Source organism: Somniosus microcephalus, chromosome 13, assembly GCF_052327205.1.
Source record: "Somniosus microcephalus isolate GS21.2 chromosome 13, FLI_Smic_1.0, whole genome shotgun sequence".
Lineage (NCBI taxonomy): Eukaryota > Metazoa > Chordata > Chondrichthyes > Squaliformes > Somniosidae > Somniosus > Somniosus microcephalus.
This window is the reverse complement of record NC_140999.1, coordinates 65,351,071-65,373,961: the sequence shown is the minus strand read 5'-3', so window position 1 is coordinate 65,373,961 and position 22,891 is coordinate 65,351,071. Positions and strand designations below refer to the sequence as shown.

Below are 22,891 nucleotides of genomic sequence, written 5' to 3'. Positions count from 1 at the left end.
TGTACATGTGTACATGTGCGTGTGAGTACATGTGTGTGTGTGTATGTGTGCGTGTGTGTATATGTGTGTATTTGTTTGTGTTTGTACATGTGTGCATGTGTACATGTGTGTGCATGTACTTGTGTGTGCATGTGTAAATGTGTGTGTATGTGTGTGCGTGTGTACATGTGTACATGTGTGTGCATGTGTATATATGTGTGCATGTGTATATGTGTGTGCGTCTGTGTGTGTACATGTGCGTGCATGTGTATATGTGTGTGTGCGTATGTGCGTTCATGTGTACATGTGTGTGTGTATATGCATGTGCGTGTGTATGCATGGGTGTGTATATGTGCGTGTGTGTGCGGGTGTAAGTGTGTGTGCGTATGTGTGTGTGTCTATACATGTGTGATTGTGTATATGCGTGTGCCTGTGTACATGTGTGAACAAGTATACATGTGTGTGCCTGTGTATATCTGTGCATGTGTATATTTGTGTTTGTGTATAGGTGCGTGCGTGTATATATGTGTGAGTCTGCATATGGTTGTGCGTGTCTGTGTGCATGTGTGTACGTGTTTATGTCTATGTGTGTTTATGTGCATGCGTGTGTATGTGCGTGTGTGTATATGTGCATTCATGTGTATATGTGAGTGCATGTGTATGTGTGTATATCTGCATGCATGTGTGAGGGTGTAAAAGTATGTGCGTGTGTATATGTGTGTGGGTGTGTATATGTGTGAGCGTGTGTACATGTGTGTGCATGTGTGTGCATATGTATATGTATATGTGTGCTGTGTAATTGTGTGCGAGTGTACGTATGTGCATGTGTTTATTTGTGTGTGTATAGGTGCATGTGTGTGCATGTGCGTGAGCGTGTATATGGTTGTGCATATGTGCGTGCGTGTGTAAATGTGTGTGCAGATGTGCATGTGCATGCATGTGTATATGTGCGTGCATGTGTATATGCATGTATATGTATGTGTATATGCGTGTGTGTACATGTGTGTGCATGTGTATATGTATGCATATGTGTATGCGTGTGTTTATGTGCATCTGTTTGTGCATGCATCTGTATGTATGTGTGTGTATATGTGTGTGTGTGTATATGCGTGCGTGCGTGAGGGTGTAAAAGTGTGCGTGTGTATATGTGTGCATGTGTGTATGTGTGTGTGCGTGTGTATGTGTGTGTATGTGCGTGCATCTGTATATGTGCATGCACATGTGCGTATATGTGCATGTGTGTATGTGTGCGCATGTGTACGTGTGTATGAATGTGTGTGTATATGTGTTTGTGTATATGTGTATATGTGTACATGTGTGTGCATGAGTACATGTGGGTGTGTGTGTGTGTACATATGTAAATGTGTGTGTGTGTACATGTGTATGTGTGTGTGTGCATGTGTATGTGTGTGTACATGTGTGTGTGTATATGTGTGTCTGTATACATGTGTGTACATGTGTGTGTGTATATGTGTGCGTGTATATGTGTGTATATATATGTGTGTATGTGTGTATATGTGTGTGCATGTGTATGTGTATATGTGTATATAAGACTGCGTGTGTATAGGTGCGTGTGTGTGTATATGTGCATGTGTGTGTATATGTGTGCATGTATATATGTGTGTGCATGTGTATATGTGCATGCGTTTGTGTGTATGTGTACATGTGTGTGTATGCGTGTGCGTGTGTGTGTATATATGCCTGTGCGTGTTTATAGGTGTGTGTGTATATCTGTGTGCATGTGTACGTGTGTGTGTACATATGCATGTGCATACATGTTCATGCATGTGTACATGTGCGTGCATGTGTACGTGTGTGCATGTGTGTATGCGTGTATATGTGTGTGTGCGTGTGTACATGTGTGTGTACATGTGCGTTTGTGTGTATATTGTGTGTGTGTATAGGTGCATGTGTGTGTATGTGTGAGTGTGTATATGGTTGTGCGTGTGTGTGTACATGTGTGTGCATGTGTATATTTGTGTGTGTGTATAGGTGCATGTGTGTATGTGTGAGTGTATTTATGGTTGTGCGTGTGTGTGTACATGTGCATGCGTGTGTACATGTGTGTGCATGTGTGCATGTGCATGCAGGTGTATATGTGTGCATGTGTATAAGCGTGTATATGTATGTGTATATGTGTGTGTGTACATATGTGTGCATGTGTATGTGTGCATATGTGTATGCGTATGTTTATGTGCATGTGTGCGTGTGTGTATATGTGCGAGCGTGTGAATGTGCGTGTGTATGTGTGCATGTGTATATGTGTGTGCATGTGTATATGTACATGTGTACATGTGTGTGCATGTGTATGTATGTGTGCGTACATGTGTGCTTGTGTGCATGTGTGTGTGTACATGTGTGCGTGTGTATATGTGCATGTGTATATGTGTTTGCGTGTGTATATGCGTGTGTGTGTGTATATGTGTGCGTGTGTACATGTGTGTGTGTATATATGTGTGCATGTGTATATGTGTGTGCGTCTGTGTGTATATGTTTGTGTGTGTGCGTTCATGTGCACATGTGTGTATATGCGTGAGCGTGTGTATGCATGGGTGTGTATATGTGTGAGTGTGTATGTGCGTGCGTGTGTGCGGGTGTAAATGTGTGTGCATATGTATATCTGTGTGTGTCTATATATGTGTGATTGTGTATATGTGCGTGTGCCTGTGTATATGTGTGTGTGTGTATATTTGTGTGTGTATAGGTGCAAGCGTGTACATGTGTGTGAGTGTGTGTGAGTCTGTATATGGTTGTGCATGTGTATATGTGTGTGCATGTGTGTGCATGTTTATGTGCGTGCGTGTGTATATGTGCGTGTGTATATGTGCATCCATGTGTATGTGTGTGCGTGTGTATGTATATGTGTGTGTGTGTATGAACGTACATGCGTGAGGGTGTAAAAGTGTGCGTGTATGTGTGTGCGTGTGTATATGTGTGTGTGTGTGTATGTGTGTGTATGTGCGTGCGTGTGTATATGTGTGTGCACATATGCATATGTGTGCGTGTGTGCATATGTGCGCATGTGTATATGTGTGCACGTGTGTACATGCATGTGCATGTGTACATGTGTGTGCATGTGTATATGTGTGTGTATGTGTACATGTGTGTGCGTGTGTACAGGTGTGCGCATGTATACGTGCGCGTGTGTAGGTGTGTGCACATGTGTGTGCATGTGTACCTGTGTGCATGTGTACATGTGTACGTGTGTGTGCGTGTGTATATGTGTGTGTGTGTACATGTGTGTGTGTGTATATATGTGCGTGTGTACATGTGTGTGTGTGTATATGTCTGTGTGTGTGTATATGTGTGCCTGTATATATGTGTGTACGTGTGTGTGTATATGTGTGTGCATGTGTGTATGTGTGCGCGTGTGTACGTGTGTGCATGTGTATGTGTATATGTCTGTGCATGCGTATATGTGTGTGTGTGCGTATATGTGTGTGTGTGTGTATATGTGTGTGTGTATGTGTGTGTGTGTGTATATGTGCATGTGTTTGTGTGTATGTGTACATGTGTGTGTGTATGTGTGCTTGTGTATATGTGTGTGTGTATATATGCCTGTGCATGTGAATAGGTGCGTGTGTGTATATGTGTGCGTGTGTATATGTGTATGCATGTGTATATCTGTGTGCATGTGTATGTGTGTGAGTACATGTGCATGTATGTACATGTGCATGCATGTGTACATGTGCGTGCATGTGTACATGTGTGTGCGTGTATATATGTGCGTGTGTACATGTGTGTGTGTGTATATGTATGTGTGTGTGTATATGTGTGCCTGTATATATGTGTGTACGTGTGTGTGTATATGTGTGTGCATGTGTGTATGTGTGCGCGTGTGTACGTGTGTGCATGTGTATGTGTATATGTCTGTGCATGCGTATATGTGTGTGTGTGCGTATATGTGTGTGTGTGTATATGTGTGTGTGTATGTGTGTGTGCGTGTGTATATGTGCATGTGTTTGTGTGTATGTGTACATGTGTGTGTGTATGTGTGCTTGTGTATATGTGTGTGTGTATATATGCCTGTGCATGTGAATAGGTGCGTGTGTGTATATGTGTGCGTGTGTATATGTGTATGCATGTGTATATCTGTGTGCATGTGTATGTGTGTGAGTACATGTGCATGTATGTACATGTGCATGCATGTGTACATGTGCGTGCATGTGTACATGTGTGTGTACACGTGTGTGCATGTGTGTATGCATTTATAGGGGTGTGTATGTCTGTGCATGTGTACATGTGTACATGTGTGTTCATGTGTACACATGTGTGTATATGCATGCGTGTACATGTGTATGTGTGTGTACATGTGTGTATATGTGTGTGCATGTGTATGTGTGTGCATGCTATGTGCATGCATGTGTGTGTGTGTTTGTATATGTGCTTGTGTGTGCGTGTGCATATGTGCATGTGTGTATATGTGTGTGCATGTGTACATGTGCGCGTGTGTGTCCGTGTGTGCATGTGTGTATATGTGTGTGTGTGTGTATGTGCATGCATGTGTATGTGTGTACGTGTGTATGTGCGCATGTGTGTATGTGTGTGTGTGCGTGTGTATATGTGCGTGTATATGTGCATCTGTGTCGATATGTGCATGTGTGTGTATGTGTGTGTGTGCATGCATGTGTGTATGTGTGTGTGTATGTATGTGCGCGTGTGTGTACATGTGTGTGCATGTGTATATGTGTGTGTCTGTTGACATAAGTTTGGGCTGTAATGATACCTCCAGTCAAATAGTTTGCTGATCCTCACTGTCAAGACTCACGTGTGAATAAATGAGCAGTTGAGTGAAGTACCAGAGAGGGCGATCGGCACCCGTCAAACTGTTACCTCAGGAAAAAAGCCGTCAGCAGAGGTGGGGAGAACATTTTAAAAATTGTTCTTTTTGTTTGGGGAGAGGGGCTCGCCCAGCTATCAGTGCAGATCAATGAGCCCCTGAGTCGCTCTCTGTGCCCCTCGAGGCTTCACTCTCTGCTGACTCGAGTCACACACACAGCACTCAGCTCATTCCCTCCCCACAGGCAGGTGATAGAAAATGGCTGGCGTGGCGACGGTGAGCATCCTCTCCCCAGGTGGGCAGGCTGTTGCTTTAGGAGTGGAGAGAAGGCGAGGCATGAACCCACTCCCCCCACCCACCGCGGGCACCCAGCCTCGGGATGGCGATGATGGGGAAAGGGGTCTGTATCTTTACAACGCCCCTGGTACAACACCTTCTCAAAATGCCAAGCAATTAGCAAACCGCACAGTATATCGAAATAAAGCTCCTCCAGAAACATCGTCGCTTCCAACTAACTCAGTTACAATGCTGAAACAACTTATCCAATAAAGGGTTAATTTGCATTCTCGGTACACTCAAGGCTGAGGTACAGGGGGATAAACCCAATAACTTTCTGTCTTTTTCCCCCCTCAGGATCACAATATCAGATCACAACGTGACAGAGGGCACAATTGCTCACAGTAATCGTGTTCTTCTTAAAAAAAAGAATAAATTCTGGCTAATACAGTCACAGATATCAACCGAAAATACAGACACCCGGTATAATTACAGACACCCAATATAATTACAGACACCCGATATAATTACAGACACCCAGTATAAATACAGACACCCGGTATAAACTGCAATGGGATTCTCAGTGATTCAGCCATATTGAGATTCATTGCGAAGCACTATTCAAATCCCAGCCGTTTCAGAATTTAAGATAAACGTACAATCAATCCCATCAGCCTGCAAACAAAATAGGTGTGACCACATTGCAATCTCAGCTGAAAATGGAAACCACAACATTGTCCAGCCTGACAGCAGCAACGCAGGCTCACAGCTAATGCATGGCTGTGCAGCACTCGGGTCTCTTAATGAAATGCCCACAGACAGTAGTACAGTGATACACCCACTCCCTCCCACACCGGCTGGCCGGATCAATAGCTTATTCCATAGGATCAGATTTAATTCACTTACTCCATTGCCAGTGCCATTCACTCTGCGCTGCTCCTGGTTACGGAGGGGAGTCTCTCTGGGATGCTGGCTCGGAAGAGGTACAGTCGGGTCTGTGTGCACAGTCGGAGGGTGCTTGTTTCACTCAGAAAGCCCCCCCCCCCCCGCCGCCTGCTTTGACAGTCTGATATCAGCGAGCAGCGGCTTCAGATCTTGTTGCCTTTGTCCTGTGTTGATTCAGCTCTAAGATGCAGTGGTGTCACTGCACCCCTACTGGACGCTGTCCGCATTGCTGAGAGTGCCTGTTGGGATTCTGACAGCTGCCTTAAGGTGATATTTCATACGATTAAATTAAATACAGGAGTCACACTGGGGAATGAGTGCTTCACACAGAATAAAACACAAAGGGGCTGCAGGTTTCATTCTTTTATTTTATCCGGAATGGCTGAAATATAATTAACAATAAAGAGAGACTTGCATTTCTATAGCGCCTTTCACAACCCCAGGACGCTCCAAAGTGCTTTACGGCCAATGAAGTACTTTTGATGTTACTTTTGTGATTTAGGGAAACGCAGCAGCCAATTTGTACATAGCAAACTCCCAGAGACGCAGCAGCCAATTTGTACATAGCAAACTCCCACAAACAGCAATAAGATCATTGATTTTTAGTGATGTTGGTTGAGGAATAAATATTGGTCGGGTCTCTGGGGAGAACTCTCGGGCCTTCATCAGAATAATGCTGTGGGATTGTCTATGTCCACCTGAGAGAGCAGATGGGGCCTCGGCTTAACGTCTCATCCGACAGACGGCACCTCTGACTGTGCAGCACTCCCTCAGCACTGCAGTGGAGTGGCAGCCAAGATTTTATGTCTTAATTATCTGGAGTGGGACTTGAACCCACAACCTTCTGACTCAGAGGTGAGAGAGCTACCCACTGAGCTGATAACAAATAGCTTGCAGCCAATCACAGTATAGAACACAACTTGCATTTATATAGTGACTTTAATGTAGTAAAATGTCCGAAGGAGCGTAATCAGACAACAAATTGACACCGAGCCAAAGAAGGAGATAGTAGGACAGGTGACAAGTTTAAGAAACATCTTAAAGGAGGAGAGGTGGAGAGACGTGAGGTTTAGGGAGGGAATTCCAGAGCTTAGGGCCTAGAAGGCTGAAGGCATGGCCACCAATGGTGGAGCAAAAGGAGTAGGAGATGCACAAGCGGGCAGAATTGGAGGAATGTAGAGTTTTTGGAGTTTGTAGGGCTGGAGGAGCTGACAGAGATTGGGAAGACGGTAGGAGGCCATGGAGAGATTTGAACATGAGATGAGAATTTTAAAATGAGGAATTAGTGGACCGGTAGCCAATGTTGGTCAGCGAGCACAGCGGGTGATGGGGATACGGGGAGCAGAGTTCTTGTTGAGCTCAAGTTTATGGAGGGTGGAAGATGGGAGGCCGACCAGTGGAGTATTGGAATAGTTGAGTCTGGAGGTAACAAAGGCTTGGATGAGGGTTTCAGCAGCAGATGAGCTGAGGCAGGGGCGGAGACGGGCGATGTTACGGAGGTGGAAGTAGGCGGTCTTGGTGATGGAGAGGATATGGCGTAGGAAGCTCAGCTCAGGGTCAGATAGGATGCCGAGGTTGCAAACAGCCTGGTTCAAACTGAGCCAAGTGGCCAGGGACGGGGACAGAATCGGTAAAGAGGGAACAGAGTTCATGGCGGGGACTGAAGACAATGGCATTGGTCTTCCCAATGTTTAATTGGAGAAACATATGGTTCATTCAAGCAGTCTGACAATACAGAGGCCATGGAGGGGTAGAGAGAGGTGGTGGTGAGGTAGATCTGGGTGTCGTCAGAGTACTTGTGGAACCTGACCCTATGTCTTCGGCTGATGTTGCTAAGGGGCAGCATGTTGATGAGAAAATGGAGAGGGTCAAGGATAGATCCTTAAGGGACTCTAGAGGTAACGGAGCGGGGAAGGGAAGAGAAGCCATTTCACACCCACAATAATGATCCTTGAAATCATCTTAAGTAGCTAACAAGCTATTTACCTGCTAAAATTAACATTTAATTTCTCAATTGCTCGAGGATAAACTTTTAAACATTACAATGAAGTAATGGGATTAGTAAAACTGTTCATGTGGATGGTGAACACCAACATGGGCAGGTGGGGCAGATGGCCTGTTTCTGGGTTGTAATTTCTATATAATTCTCAAGGAAATCATTGTCTTAGAAATAAACTTTCCTGGTTCACTGTAGCAGTGCCTGTAAAAACCTCTCTCTGCACAATCTGTCCTGTTCTCTGAGCGTGAGGCTTCAGTTCAACTGCATTTCCAGAACTTGCAATGACTGAGAAAGAGCGGAATATAAAGTCACTGGGAGAGAGAGAGAGAGAGAGAGAGGGACCCAGACAGAGAGAGACATGGGCTGGATTTCCACAACCTCGGCGGGTCCGTGGAGGGCAGTGTCGGTGGTGGCTCCAGCCCACTGTACAGAATGAATTTCCCCTGATTGGGCTTGTTAAGCCCACCCAACGCGTTTGCCGGCCAATTGAAAGAAGCGGGCCTGATGACGTCATTTGATGACGCATCATCAGCTGGTTTTCTTAAAGGGACCATGCGTAAATTTATCTTGACATTTGTGCTGTCAGTGTTCTGCAGCATTGAGGTGCCGCAAACACTGACAAGCACTGCACAAAGGCACAGGGCTGCACCCAGGCTCTCCCATGACTCCCTGCATATGCTTATGGAGACCAACAAAACCTGGTTGCACATTGCACAGGAGGACACAAGCAGGGATGTTGTCAGGAAGGCCAGGCTGCAGTGGCACAAACCTTTCAATGATCTCAGTAGATCACAAAACATTAGTACAAAGCCGCACTCGACCTCATCCTGCTGTGCCTCTCACCACATCCCCATCACCCTGCCTTCCCTACCCTACTCCTGCATATCCTTACTCACACCAACTTACCTTGCACCCCCACCCATCCCTCTCTATCTACATTATCACTTTCCCATCTCACCAGCCACCCCTCACACTCACCCTCATCCTAGTGTAATCATACCAACTAACAACACACAAGGGTAGGCACTTGGGTGTTTTCACCAATGTTCATGTGAAGTTTCTGTTAATATGCTGTCAAACATTGAGACTTTTATTTTCAGCACTTTGCCTTCTTGGACAGATTTGTGTGCAGCTTTGGAAGTGGCTTAGTGAGTTGCAGTGAATGGTGAGACATAACGATACCCTCCTCAATGGTGGTGAGTGTGAAAGGAATAGCTTGGGCATTGTAGGGATGCTTTATGGTGCTGGTGTGGGGTGGTGCCAACCTGGCACATCATGTGGCAGCCAGTGTGTACAGCGTCAAGTGAAGTAAATCTGGCCATGGTGAGGCCATCCCTGGCCTCCCGGGCAGCAATGTGCTCGGGTGCTCATACTCTGTGTCCTGTGCAGCATCAGGTGATTGCAGAGAAGATTGGTGTTGTTGGTGCTGCTGGTGTGCCTGGTGCTGCTAGTGTTGGGGCTGATCGTGGTGCGATTCGGAGGAACAAGGTGAGGTAGTTCCAAGCGCACCCATGCTGATGGAATAGATAGCAGGTGAAGTAGAGATGACAGAAGCGATCTGTCAATGGAGGGAGAGGTAATGAGGTCAGACTGGATGGAGACTTGTGTAAAGACTTGCAGAATTCTGAATCTGTAGTGGAAATGCAGTTTAGAGAAGCTGGTGGTTAACGGAACATTTCACAATCAACTGGGAGTTTTGACTTGACATTTGAAGCTATGAACTCATCAGCTGATTCAATGACCAATGACCTCCCGCCTCAGCTTCATAAACGCGGGAAACCAGTGGGCGACCTATCAAATTCAAAAAGCTGGGATAAAATGATTGATAAGTGGCTGCAAACAAGCAACTAATGATTTTAATTGCCTCCCCCGCCGCTGCGTGTCGGGTCTGCTCAGCGCTGGCAGACCCGACATTTGGTAAAGGTGCATGGTGGCAGGTTCACAGCAGGGTCCCGACTCGCTGGGGAAAGAATACATTTTCCCACCCGACCCACCACTGATCACGCCTGCTGACCCCCCAGAAAATTCCCCTGAGAGCGAAAGAGAAAGGGAGGCAGAGAGAAAAAGAGACAGAGAGAGAGAGAGAGACAGATAGAGGGACCAAGTCAGAGCAGAGGGAGAGAGACCTTGACAGAATTGCAGAGAGAGAGACAGAGAAAGGACTCAGACAGAGAGTGCGAGACAGAGAGAGACCCAGACAGAATTACAGAGGGAGGGAGACCCTAATATTAACGGGCTGGTGGGGAGGGAGTGGGGTGAGGGGGCAGGGGTAGTTTTGCATCCTGTCAAATTGAATGGCAGGGATTGATTACCACTTTTGGACTCCATTTCCCAGCCACAGCCAGCTAGGTTGAGATTCTGGCTGGCTGTCAGGCGGATAGGCCTTTGGCATCACGCCGCAGCCGGGGAGCGGAGAGGAGGGAGGGAGAGATTGGGGGTCGGGGCCATTGATGGGGGGCCCGGAGAGTTAGAGGGTCGGGGTGGAACATCGATGGTGACCCCGGAGAGACCAGTGGTCAGTGGAGATAATGATGGGAGGGTCACTGATGATCAGGGGAGGAGGGGAGGAGATCGTGGTGGGGGCACGCGGGGAACATGAGGGGGATCGGGAGGACATCTCAGGCTGTAGAGGACATCGGGAGGGCACTGGAGAGGGAGGTTTACAGGTTAACCTGGGGGTTCAGGGTGAAGCACTCCTGCTCCTCCTGGCTCTCATGCAGTGCTGGAAAAGCACTGACCTGTTCCATGCTGCAATCCTCGTCTCCCTTTAGTTCTCGGGTATCCCGAGGCCCAGGAAACCCAGCCAACCAGCGTTAAACCTGGAACAGAGAAACAATCTGAGGCACACAGCCTCATTAAAATATTTAACTGGGCGACCCGCCTCCTGAAAGTGGGTTGGTCTCCGGCCCTGCCCCGCCTCCTGAGAGCGGATTGGTCTCCTGGTCCCAGTCCCGCCTCCTGAGTGCGGATTGGACTCCTGCCCCCAGTCCCGCCTCCTGAGAGCGGATTGATCACCCGTCCCTGGTCCCACCTCCTGAGAGCGGATTGGTCGCCTGTCCCCGGTCCCACCTCCTGACAGTGGATTGGTCTCCTGACCCCGGTCCCGCCTCCTGAGAGCGGATTGGTCTCCTGCCCCCGCCCCGCCTCCTGAGAGCGGATTGGTCTCCTGTCCCCGGTCCCGCCTCCTGAGAGCGGATTGGTCGCCCGGCCCCCAGTCCCACCTCCTGAGAGCGGATTGGTCTCCGGCCCCGCCTCGCCTCCTGAGAGCGGGTTGGTCGCCCGTCCCCGGTCCTGCATCCTGAGAGCGGATTGGCCTTTGGCCCCCAGTCCCACCTCCTGAGGGCGGATTGGTCTCATGTCCCCGGTCCTGCATCCTGAGAGCGGATTGGTCTCCGGTCCCCGGTCCTGCATCCTGAGAGCGGATTGGTCTCCTGTCCCGCCCCGCCTCCTGAAAGCGGATTGGTCTCCTGTCACCAGTCCCGGCTCCTGAGAGCGGATTGGTCTCCTGTCCCCGGTCCCGCCTCCTGAGAGCGGAATGGTCTCTGTTGTGTATGTACCTTTAAGGGAATAACTGGTCTCAGACAGCAGTACCGGCAGTGACCACCCCTGTATAAAAGGCCCTAGCAGGCTTCTGTAGTTTCAGTTTCCAGGTTGTCTCCATTCAGTAAAGGCTTGTTATAATCAGCTCCTGCAGTCCGTGTCTCAATTATACATGGACATAATACTGGCGACGAGTAAGAAACGAACTTACCTGCAACTCGGCAGCACCTCAGACAACGTTATTGAAGGTCGAAGCCAGAAGAAAAAAAAAATAATCCAAAGAAACTCGAGAAACTGGCGTCGACTGTGGTCAACCGCCCTCTAAATCATTGAATTGAGAAGTGCAGGAGAGACTGTCGAGAGCCAGGCTTGGTCTCCAGTCTGTGGTTTCCCAGCTAATCGGGCTGGTGGCAGGTAGTGCACTGATCCTTCCTGGGCTGCGGCGGGCTAGAGCTCGATCGGGTGGCTCTGCAACGGGGCCGGGCAGCGAGTCGGGAAGCAAAGAGTGAGAAGAAGGTGGAGCACACAGGGCGCGGCTGGTGCTTCGCAGCCGGGCAGCGTTCGGACCTAAGAAGAGGGAGGGAAGTGTCCCAGAGGGTCCGCTCCATGACGGGAACGGTTCTTCAATTAACGGAGCAAATATTGAAGCGCGATAGAAAAATAAAAATACTGCGGAGAGCGGCGTTGGCAGCAGCGGCAGTGGTGGGAAAGTGCGGGAGGAGCCATCTTAACTCGGCGGGGAAGAAGGAAAAGCGCGGGAGGCGCCATTTTGATCCATCGGGGACGAAGGCAAAGCACGGGAGGCGCCATCTTAGATTTTCAAGATGCCAAAGACTGGCGATATCACTGCCTTCGATAATGCAATAGAAGACTGGACCACGTATGTGGAAAGAGTCGAGGTATATTGCGAGGCAAACGAAATAGCCGATGAGAAAAAGGCATCGGTATTGCTAAATTTAATGGGCGCAAGAACGTACGGCCTATTGCAGGACCTGATTACTCCAGCCAAACCGAAGGCGAAGAGTTTTAACAAAATTGTTGCTATCCTACAGGAACACCTAAATCCTACACCGCTGCTGATAGCAGAAAGATTTAAATTCCACAGGAGAAATCAGCATAAAAATGAGAGCAATGCTGATTACCTTACAGAACTACGCAAGCTATCAAAGCACTGCCAGTTCGGAGCAGGACTGGCAGATACCTTACGGGACAAATTTGTCTGTGGACTCCTGAGTGAAGGAACCCAGAAGAGGTTACTCTCAGAGAAAGAGCTGACGCTAGATAAGGCTTTCAGCGTGGCAGTATCGTACGAAGCAGCAGCAAGGGGAGCTGCGGAAATACTACAAAAGCCACAGGAATACGGCACCCACGAAATGACACGGGGATTTGCAAAATGTTATCGCTGCGGCAGAACAAACCATGACCAGAAGGACTGCTGGTCCAAGGACAAAATATGCAGGCAATGCGGAAAGATGGGACACATTGCACGAGTTTGCAAGTCTGGGAAGAAGACCAACGACAACAAAAAGGCTACTAAGGAACCGTACAGGAAAGTACAAAAGATGACGGACAGTAGTTCCGAAGACCAGATGAGCGATAGTGAATCCGGGAACAAGAGACTAAGCTGTCTCAAACTTCACAATGTAATCGCAAAAGAGGATCACTGAACCATTTGGGTCACCCTCACGATAGCAGGGTCCCAAGTCAAAATGGAATTGGATACAGGATCAGCTCTAACCTTCATGAATCGACGAGACTACGAGCGGCTATTCTCACACATACCCTTGAGAGAGACATCCATTGTCTTGAGGACGTATACGGGGCAAAAAGTATACCCCAGAGGAATAATAAGGGTGCCTGTCGAATACAACGGCAAGAAAATACGGAAATTGTATCTCTACATTCTGCAAGATGGTGGACCACCGTTATTGGGACGTGAATGGATCAGAAAGATAAGTTTAGACTGGCACTCCATTCAGGCACTGATGGTGGCTGGTAAAAAGGATGACGACGTCACTCCTGGACGATTGTCAACAATCTTAGCTGACGCCAAAGAGGTATTTCAACAAGAACTGGGCACTCTTAAAGGCGTAACCGCCTCGATAAAAATAGAGGAGAATGCAATTCCCAAGTTTTTCAAAGCAAGACCGGTACCATATGCAATTCCCGCAGCCGTCGAGGCAGAGCTGGAGAATCTGGAGAAGGCAGGCGTGTTATCTAAGGTAGACTGGAGCGAGTGGGCGACACCCATTGTTCCTGTCATGAAGAAAACATTAAACAATAAGTCTGAGGAGCCAAGGAAGGTGTGCATCTGTGGGGACTTCAAGGTGATGGTGAACCCAATCCTTCACACAGTACAATATCCTCTTCCAAGAATAGAAGATATCTTCGCCTCACTATCTGGAGGGAAGCGTTTTACAAAAATTGACCTAGCACAAGCATATTTGCAGATGGAGGTTGAAGAATCCTCTAGGAAGTATCTCACGATAAACACTCACAAAGGTCTTTACCAGTATAATCGATTGGTATTCGGAGTAGCATCAGCTCCGGCGATATGGCAAAGAGTGATGGAACAAGTCCTGCAAGGGATTCCGGGGATTCAGTGTTACTTGGACGATATCCTAGTGACAGGTGAAGATGACAGTGAACACCTTGCCAACCTAGAGCAGGTGCTCACTAAACTACGTGAACATGGGCTACCAGCCAATCGCCCTAAGTGCGAGTTTTTTAAGAAACAGATATCGTATTGTGGCCACGTGATTGATGAAGAGGAGTTGCATAAGTCCCCTGACAAAATTGAAGCGGTAGTTAAGGCTCCAGCGCCTGAAAATGTGTCGCAACTGAGGTCATTCCTCGGATTGGTGAATTACTATCATAAGTTTTTGCCGAATTTGTCCACAATTCTGCATCCACTGAACGCCCTACTACGAACGGGAGTAGCATCGAAATGGAGCGATGAATGTAAGCGGGCCTTTCAGAAGAGTAAGGACCTAATCACTTCAAGAGAAGTATTGGCTCACTACAAGCCATCACTACCGATAAGACTGGCGTGTGATGCGTCTCCCTACGGTGTTGGGGCGGTACTGTCACATAAATTCCTTGATGGTTCAGAGAGGCCGATAGCTTTTGTGTCACGCTCGTTAACTTCAGCCGAGCGTAACTACGCCCAGATTGACAGAGAGGCCCTCAGCCTGGTGTGGGGGGTGAAGAAGTTCAATCACTACCTGCACGGTCAGAAATTTACTCTACTAACTGATCATCAACCTCTCGTCTCCATTTTCAACCCTCAGAAGGGCGTACCGATAATGACAGCACAACGGCTACAGAGGTGGTCCCTTTTCCTAGGGGCACACCAATATGACATCGAGTACAAAGGAACTAAACAGCATGGGAATGCTGATGGATTGTCGCGCCTACCGTTGCCGACGGTGGAAGAAGAACTGGCAGTGGATCCAGTGGAGTCATTCCACTCGACTATAGTCGAATGTCTCCCTGTGACGAATGCAAACATAGAAAAGGAAAGACGAATGACCCGACACTCTCCTGGGTCTATGATTTAATGGTGAAGGGATGGCCAGCACATGGCGAACCACTGCTGCCAGCATTCTCGCCGAGAAGAGAACAGCTGTCAGTGTGCAGAGGAACCTTGACGTGTGGATCCAGTGTAGTAATTCCACCCAAATTGAAGGATAGAGTGCTCAATGAGCTTCATGAGGGTCATCTGGGAGGGGTAAAAATGAAGAACTTAGCCAGAGCGTTTGTGTGGTGGCCGGGAATCGATAGAGAAATCGAAGAGATGACCAAGAGCTGTACAGGATGCCAGAAGGTCCAAAACGCCCCACCACAAGCCCCTCTACATCCATGGGAGTGGCCCTCATCTCCATGGCAAAAGGGTGCACATTGATTTTGCTGGTCCCTTTATGGACTCGATGTTTTTAATTGCGGTGGATGCACATTCAAAGTGGCCAGAGGTAATAAAGATGTCCTCAACCACCACAGAAAAAACTATCACAGTCTTACGAACCATATTCGCCAGGAATGGGCTGCCTGAACAGATTTGCTCTGACAATGGACCACAGTTTGTGTCTGAAGAGTTCCGGAGGTTCTTAAAGAACAATGGTGTTAAGCATTACACATCCGCCCCATATCATCCAGCCACTAATGGATTGGCCGAGAGGTTTGTTCAAACATTCAAGAAGGCTATCAAGGCAATGTGTAATGAAGATATACCCCTACAACACAAGGTGGCTAACTTCTTGTTTGCCTACCGGAATGCGACACATGCGGTTACCAACCAAACTGCAGCCATGATGTTCTTCAATCGAAGACTACGATGCCGCTTGGATTTGGTTAAGCCAAACGTCAGAAGAGATGTGGAGAACAGGCAGTTTCAGAATATGAATGAAAGGCCGACCAGGAGTTTTAAGATAGGTCAACCAGTTTTGGCCCGGGACTACCGCACAGAGAAATGGCAGCCAGGAACGATCTGTACACGGCAAGGACCTCTAATGTATACCGTGGACGTTGGAGAGAGCATTGTAAGACGCCATGCTGACCAGATTCTAGAGTCACTGGAAAATGTCAACTCCACACCACGATCTGATACACCTGGCGATGAAACCGAAGTACCAATTGCATCTACCGCAGAATCGGTGATATTGGAAGCAGACGAACCAAACAACGACATTGACCCTGACGCAACCTTGCCAGAAGAACCTGATATTCCAAAGAGGCGTTATCCAAACAGAATCAGGAAGCCTCCTCAAAGACTGAACTTATAATTGCTTAACTTCAACCAATGTATCTAGCAACCGTAATTGTAATTGTAATTAGTTATAATTTAGTTGTTAAATGAATGTTATGTACTGTTTATCTAAAAGGGGAGGAATTGTTGTGTATGTACCTTTAAGGGAATAACTGGTCTCAGACTGCAGTACCGGCAGTGACCACCCCTGTATAAAAGGCCCTAGCAGGCTTCTGTAGTTTCAGTTTCCAGGTTGTCTCCATTCAGTAATGACTTGTTATAATCAACTCCTGCAGTCCGTGTCTCAATTATACATGGACATAATAGTCTTCTGTCCCCAGTCCCACCTCCTGAGAACAGATTGGTCTCCTGTCACCAGTCCTGGCTCCTGAGAGCGGATTATTCTCCTGTCCCCGGTCCCGCTTCCTGAGAGCGGATTGGTGTCCTGTCCCCAGTCCCGGCTCCTGAGAGCGGATTGGTCTCCTGTCCCCGGTCCCGCCTCCTGAGAGCGGATTGGTGTCCTGTCCCCAGTCCCGGCTCCTGAGAGCGGATTGGTCTCCTGTCCCCGGTCCCGCCTCCTGAGAGCGGATTGGTCTCCTGTCCCCGGTCCCGCCTCCTGAGAGCGGATTGGTCTCCTGTCCCCGATCCCGCCTCCTGAGCGCAGATTGGTCACCTGTCCCGCCCTGCCTCCTGAAAGTGGATTGGTCACCTGTCCTGCCCCGCCCCGCCTCCTGAGAGCGGATTGGTCGCCTGTCCCGCCCCGCATCCTGAGAGCGGATTGGTCGCCCGGCCCCCAGTCCCACCTCCTGAGAGCGGATTGGTCGACTGTCCCGCCCTGCCTCCTGATAGCGGATTGGTTGCCCGGCCCCCAGTCCCACCTCCTGAGAGAGGATTGGTCGCCTGTCCCACCCCGCCCTGTCTCCTGACAGCGGATTAGTCGCCTGTCCCACCCCACCTCCTCAGAGCAGTTTGGTCGCCTGTCTCGCCCCGCCTGCGGGTTCCACGTGGGTTGGGTTCGGGTTTGAGATTCTTTACATTTTTAATTCCCACCATCTCCAACAATGGAGATCTCCACCGGAGCATTATTGTTTAAGGGAGATGGACACAGATGAAGTTTCTGGAGTTTAGAAGAATAAGAGGTGATCTGATTGAAATATACAAGATTCTGAAGGGGGTTGACAGGGTAGATGCTGAGAGGCTGTTTCCCCTGGCTGGCGAGTCTAGAACCAGGGGGCACAGTCTCAGGTTAAGGGGTCAGCCATTTAGGATGAGATGAGGAGGAATTTCTTCACTCAGAGGGTTGTGCATCTTTGGAATTCTCTACCCCAGAGGGCTGTGGAGGCTCAGTCGTTGAGTATATTCAAGACAGAGATTGATAGATTTTGGAATATTAAGGGAATCAAGGGATACGGGGATAGGGCGAGAAAGTGGAGCTGAGTTAGAAGATCAGCCATGATCTTATAGAATGACAGAGCAGGCGCGAGGGGCTGAATGGCCGAGTCCTGCTCCTATTTCTTATGTTCTTTTTCTCCTGTAGCTGTGCAATGCCCAAGGAAATTGATGATATTATACAGTAATGCATTGTGTATTGCATTTTATAATCCTCCTGTCATAAACCAGCATATCTTCCACCTCACTGTGAATAAAATCACAGAAGAGTAACTGTTTCTATATTATTCATTCTCGGGATGTGGGTGTCGCTGGCACGACCGGCATTTATTGCCCATCTCTAGTTGCCCTCCTGATGGTGGTGGGCCTTATTCTTGAACTGTTACAGTCCGTGTGATGAGCTGATTAACACAACCGAGGGGCTCGCTGGGCCAGTGCAGAGGGCAGTTAAGAGTCAAGCACGTTGGTGTGGGACTGGAGACACATATAGGCCAGACTGAGTAAGGAGTCATAGAGTCATAGAGTTATACAGCACAGAAAGAGGCCCTTCAGCCCATCGCGTCTGTGCCGGCCATCAAGCCCTGTCTAATCGAATCCCATTTTCCAGCATTTGGTCCGTAGCTTTGTATGGTATGGCATTTCAAGTGCTCATCCAAATGCTTCTTGAATGTTGTGAGGGTTCCTGCCTCTACCACCCTTTCAGGCAGTAAGTTCCAGATTCCAACCACCCTCTGGGTGAAAAAGTTCTTCCTCAAATCCCCTCTAAGCCTCCTGCCCCATACCTTGAATCTATGCCCCCTTGTTATTGACCCCTCTACTAAGGGAAAAAGTTCCTTTCTATCTACCCTATCTATGCCCCTCATAATTTTGTACACCTCAATCAGGTCCCCCCTCAGCCTTCTCTGCTCCAAGGAAAACAACCCCATCCTGTCCAGTCTTTCTTCATAGTTGAAGCGCTCCAGCCCAGGTAACATCCTGGTGAATCTCCTCTGCACCCTCTCCAAAGCAATCACATCCTTCCTATAGTGTGGCGACCAGAACTGCACACTGTATTCCAGCTGTGGCCTAACCAGCGTTTTGTACAGCTCCATCATAACCTCCCTGCTCTTATATTCTAAGCCTCGGCTAATGAAGGCAAGCATCCCATATGCCTTTTTAACCACCTTATCCACCTGTTCTGCTGCCTTCAGAGATCTATGTACATGCACACCAAGGTCCCTCTGATCCTCTGTCTTTCCTAGGGTCTTACCATTCATTGTGTATTCCCTTGCCTTGTTAGTCCCTCCAAAATGCATCACCTCACACTTTTCAGGGTTAAATTCCATTAGCCACTGTTCCGCCTGTTATGTTCATTAATAAATAGACATTCTTATTATGAACACAGCTAGCTTCTAGCTAGTCATTTATTCAGTACACATTCTCTAGGTACAGTATCTGTAGAGATGCAGCATGTGTGCTCCTGTGTGCAGGCTGCCATCTTGACTGTTGCCTTGTGGGTAGCCTAGCCTCATGGGTAATGTAGTCTTAATATATATACAGCTGGGTAGTGTAGTCTCATACATACAGCTATATACAGCTCTACAGCTCCACCTAGTGTCCACTATAGAATGACATGTTATTGATCATTACATCCCCCTTTCTTTGAGGTTTAATAAAATCAATATCAATCAACTTTCAAGAAAACAATAAAAATAATATCAGTAACACTTTTGTTAGTGCTCTATAAACATAAACATTTTCAAAACAGTCAACACATTTTCAAAGCTTTACATTGTACTCAAAGATTAAGTCTATCAGGCTCTTTTACTTCACGTGTGGATCTTCTCAACACGGGTAAGTCTGATGTGTCTTCATGAGATTGTTCTGGCGGAGAATGACAAGATGCAGTTGCGGCATTGTCAGCAATCTGCTCTTGTATAGATCGAGGTCTCCTTGCGATCTTTGCTTGGAGAGGGTTTCAGTGTTTCCTTCACTCTTCATGCCATAACTCTCAATGTAGTCAATGCACTCTCGAAAAACTGCTGGCAGCTGGATCCCATCATACAGCATAGTCCTTTCAGCAGCCTCGGCTAATGGAACACCAAAGATTGGCCTGAGGGAAGAAGGAGTATCCACCGGAACTGCTTCCTGCTCTGGCGCAGGCTTCTTCTTTTTCTTTTTCTCTTTCCACTGCTTAACAACATCTGCTGCGGTTATATCTTTGGACTTTTTCTCCTTGTGTTTTTCCTCTTTGTGCTTTTCTTTGACCTTAAAGTCTTTTTCTTTCTTCTTGGAGAAACTAGGCTTTTTGAAGACATGGATACCCTTTGGCCTTTTCATCCTTGATGGGCTCTCTGCTTCATCACCTGAGTCATCTGGTCTGCTTATGGCACAGTTTATACGGTAGACTCTCTTGACTAGTTCTAAGTCTTCACAAGCTTTGTCACCTAGTATCGAATCAAGTCTTTCAGCCACAACAGAAAACATGAGATGATGCACTGGCCTAGAAATTCAGTTGGGTTAGCGCCCAATTAGGGGCGTTGGAGTGGCTTGCGCCGGCGGTATCGCTGCGCCCAAAATTGTGATGGGCCCTAACATCGGCGTTACCCGGTAGCACTGCACCGGCACCGATGACGTCATCGGTGTGCGCAGCGCCCCGGTTGCAGTGGTAATCTGGCCCGATGGCCAAATTCAGTTGCGGCCGCCTCGCCCGTGGCAGCCGCAAACAACGATTGTGGAACGGGATGTTGCAGCACCGTAAGGCCGGCGCATAAAGGTGGAGCGGCGGCCGGCCGCTTTCCTGGCGGCCGCCTGCCCGCACCTCCCTCCCCGGACTCCTGCACCACCCCCCCGCGGCACTGATGTGTGTGTCCCGCAAGCCCGGCACTTCTCCGAGGTGCCGGGCTCATTTGTCGGGGGAATCCACCGGTCAGCTGTCGGCTGCACGCAGCTCCTCCTTAAGCGAAGGAGGAGGCCTGCAGTACCCCAGCCTGCCGCACCGCATCGGGTGTCACAGCGGGGGATTAGCGCCTGAAACCTGCATTCAACGCCCATAGCGAGGCGCTAAAACCCTCCATTAGCGCCCGCCACCGTCTGGGCCCGGGGCAACTGAATTTTAGGCGGGCGCAGCGGCAATTATGGCGGGCGCAAAATTTCGGGCGCTAAAGCCCTGGCGGACTCAAACCGAATTTCTAGGCCACTTTGTCTTTGACTGTCACTTTGAGTCTGCATACACCTAAGCTATCTATTTTCTGTCCATTATAGTCCTTCAGTAGTACTGACTTTTTCTGTATTTTGGGCTTTTCTTTCATATTGTTAATGTCACTCATACTGATTAAGTTTGCTTTTGCCCCAGTGTCCAGTTTCAATGTAACTAATGCTCCATTTATCTGCAGTGGGATCATCCATTTGTCCACTTTTACTGCATTGACTTTATGTTCAGCATTGTCCATTTCTGAGGGCTGCACATTTTCTGTATCTTTTTTGATATCGTCACATGACACCATTCCTACAAAAAATGTCTCACTTAAATCAGTGTCCTCAATCACATTAACTTGTTGCCCTTTTGTTGTTTTTACTTTTGAAAAGCATTGTTTGGCAAAGTGATTCTTTCCATTACACTTTGTGCACATTTTTCCAAATGCTGGGCATTGTCTTAACTGGTGTTTGTAACCATAGCATTTACAATTAAAAATTTCATCCTCCGATTGCTTTTCATTTCTGTTCTGCCCATGTTTCTTCCCCTTATAGGACACAGCACTGACAGCAGCATTATCATTCATTACAATCGCATCATTATTGATTTCACTGAAAGTCTTTGCGTGCTTTCGAGCTAGCTCGCTGGCTTGGCATATTTTCACCGCATTTTCCAAATTTAGTTCTGTTTCTCTCAACAGACATTCCCTGACTTTTTTATCATGAATACCAAACACAATCTGGTCACGAATCATGGATGCTTTGAGCTCAGAGAAATTACATGTCTGTGCTTTCAGTTTCAGATCAGTTATAAAGCTATCAAAAGTCTCATTTTGCTGCTGTGTCCGAGAACAGAAGATGTATCTTTCATAGGTCTCATTCTTTTTGGGAGAGCACTGTGCATCAAATTTTTTTAGCACTTCTTCTAATTTTCCTCTGTTCTCCTCTGGATTAAATACAAATGTATTAAATACCTCTATCGCCTGTGGGCCTGCAACCGTAAGCAGCAACGCTATCTTCCTTGCGTCTGGCTTCATACCGAATCCGATGGCTGCAATGTAGAGTTCGAATTGGTGTTTAAAAATCCGCCAATTGTGTTCGACGTTTCCCTCGAGATTCAAACGCTCTGGTGGCTTCAAATTCTCCATGTCGCTTTTCCCAATTTTCAGTAGATCTTCACCACCCTGGTACCATGTTATGTTCATTAATAAATAGACATTCTTATTATGAACACAGCTAGCTTCTAGCTAGTCATTTATTCAGTACACGTTCTCTAGGTACAGTATCTGTAGAGATGCAGCATGTGTGCTCCTGTGTACAGGCTGCCATCTTGACTGTTGCCTTGTGGGTAGCCTAGCCTCATGGGTAATGTAGTCTTAATATATATACAGCTGGGTAGTGTAGTCTTATACATACAGCTATATACAGCTCTACAGCTCCACCTAGTGTCCACTATAGAATGACATGTTATTGATCATTACACCGCCCATCTGACCAACCCATCTATATTGTCCTGCAGACTGAGGCTACCCTCCTTGCTATTTACCACCCCACCAATTTTTGTGTCATCTGCGAACTTACTGATCATACCTTTTACATTCACATCCAAATCATTAATGTAGACCACAAACAGTAAGGGACCCAGCACTGATCCCTGCGGTACCCCACTGGACACAGGCTTCCAGTCACAAAAACAACCTTCGACCATCACCCTCTGCCTTCTGCCACTAAGCCAGTTTTGGATCCAATGTGCCAAGGCACCCTGGATCCCATGGGCTCTTACCTTCTTGACCAGTCTCCTGTGCGGGACTTTATCGAAAGCCTTACTGAAATCCATGTATACCACATCCACTGCACTACCCTCATCCACACACCTAGTCACCCCCTCGAAAAATTCAATCAAATTGGTCAGACATGATCTTCCCTTGACAAAGCCATGCTGACTATCCCTGATTAATACTTGCCTCTCCAAGTGGAGACTAATTCTGTCCCTCAGAATTTTTTCCAATAATGTCCCTACCACTGATGTTAGGCTCACTGGCCTGTAATTCCATGGTTTATCCCT

At 47.7% G+C, this 22,891-nt stretch overlaps 1 protein-coding gene across 2 annotated transcripts in view; it reads right to left on the bottom strand.

Moving 5' to 3' along the window:
• palm1a (paralemmin 1a) overlaps positions 1 to 6,164 on the bottom strand; it is a 661,170-nt gene extending 655,006 nt beyond the window's left edge. The window contains exon 1 of one of the 2 annotated variants that reach the window (XM_086004975.1): positions 5,942 to 6,164. In XM_086004975.1, the coding sequence (XP_085861101.1) occupies positions 5,942 to 5,958 (17 nt within the window). In that variant the 5' untranslated portion in view covers positions 5,959 to 6,164. The remainder of the gene's footprint in view (positions 1 to 5,941) is intronic. The other variant, XM_086004976.1, reaches the window with a different exon arrangement.
• Positions 6,165 to 22,891: the final 16,727 nt, after the last annotated feature.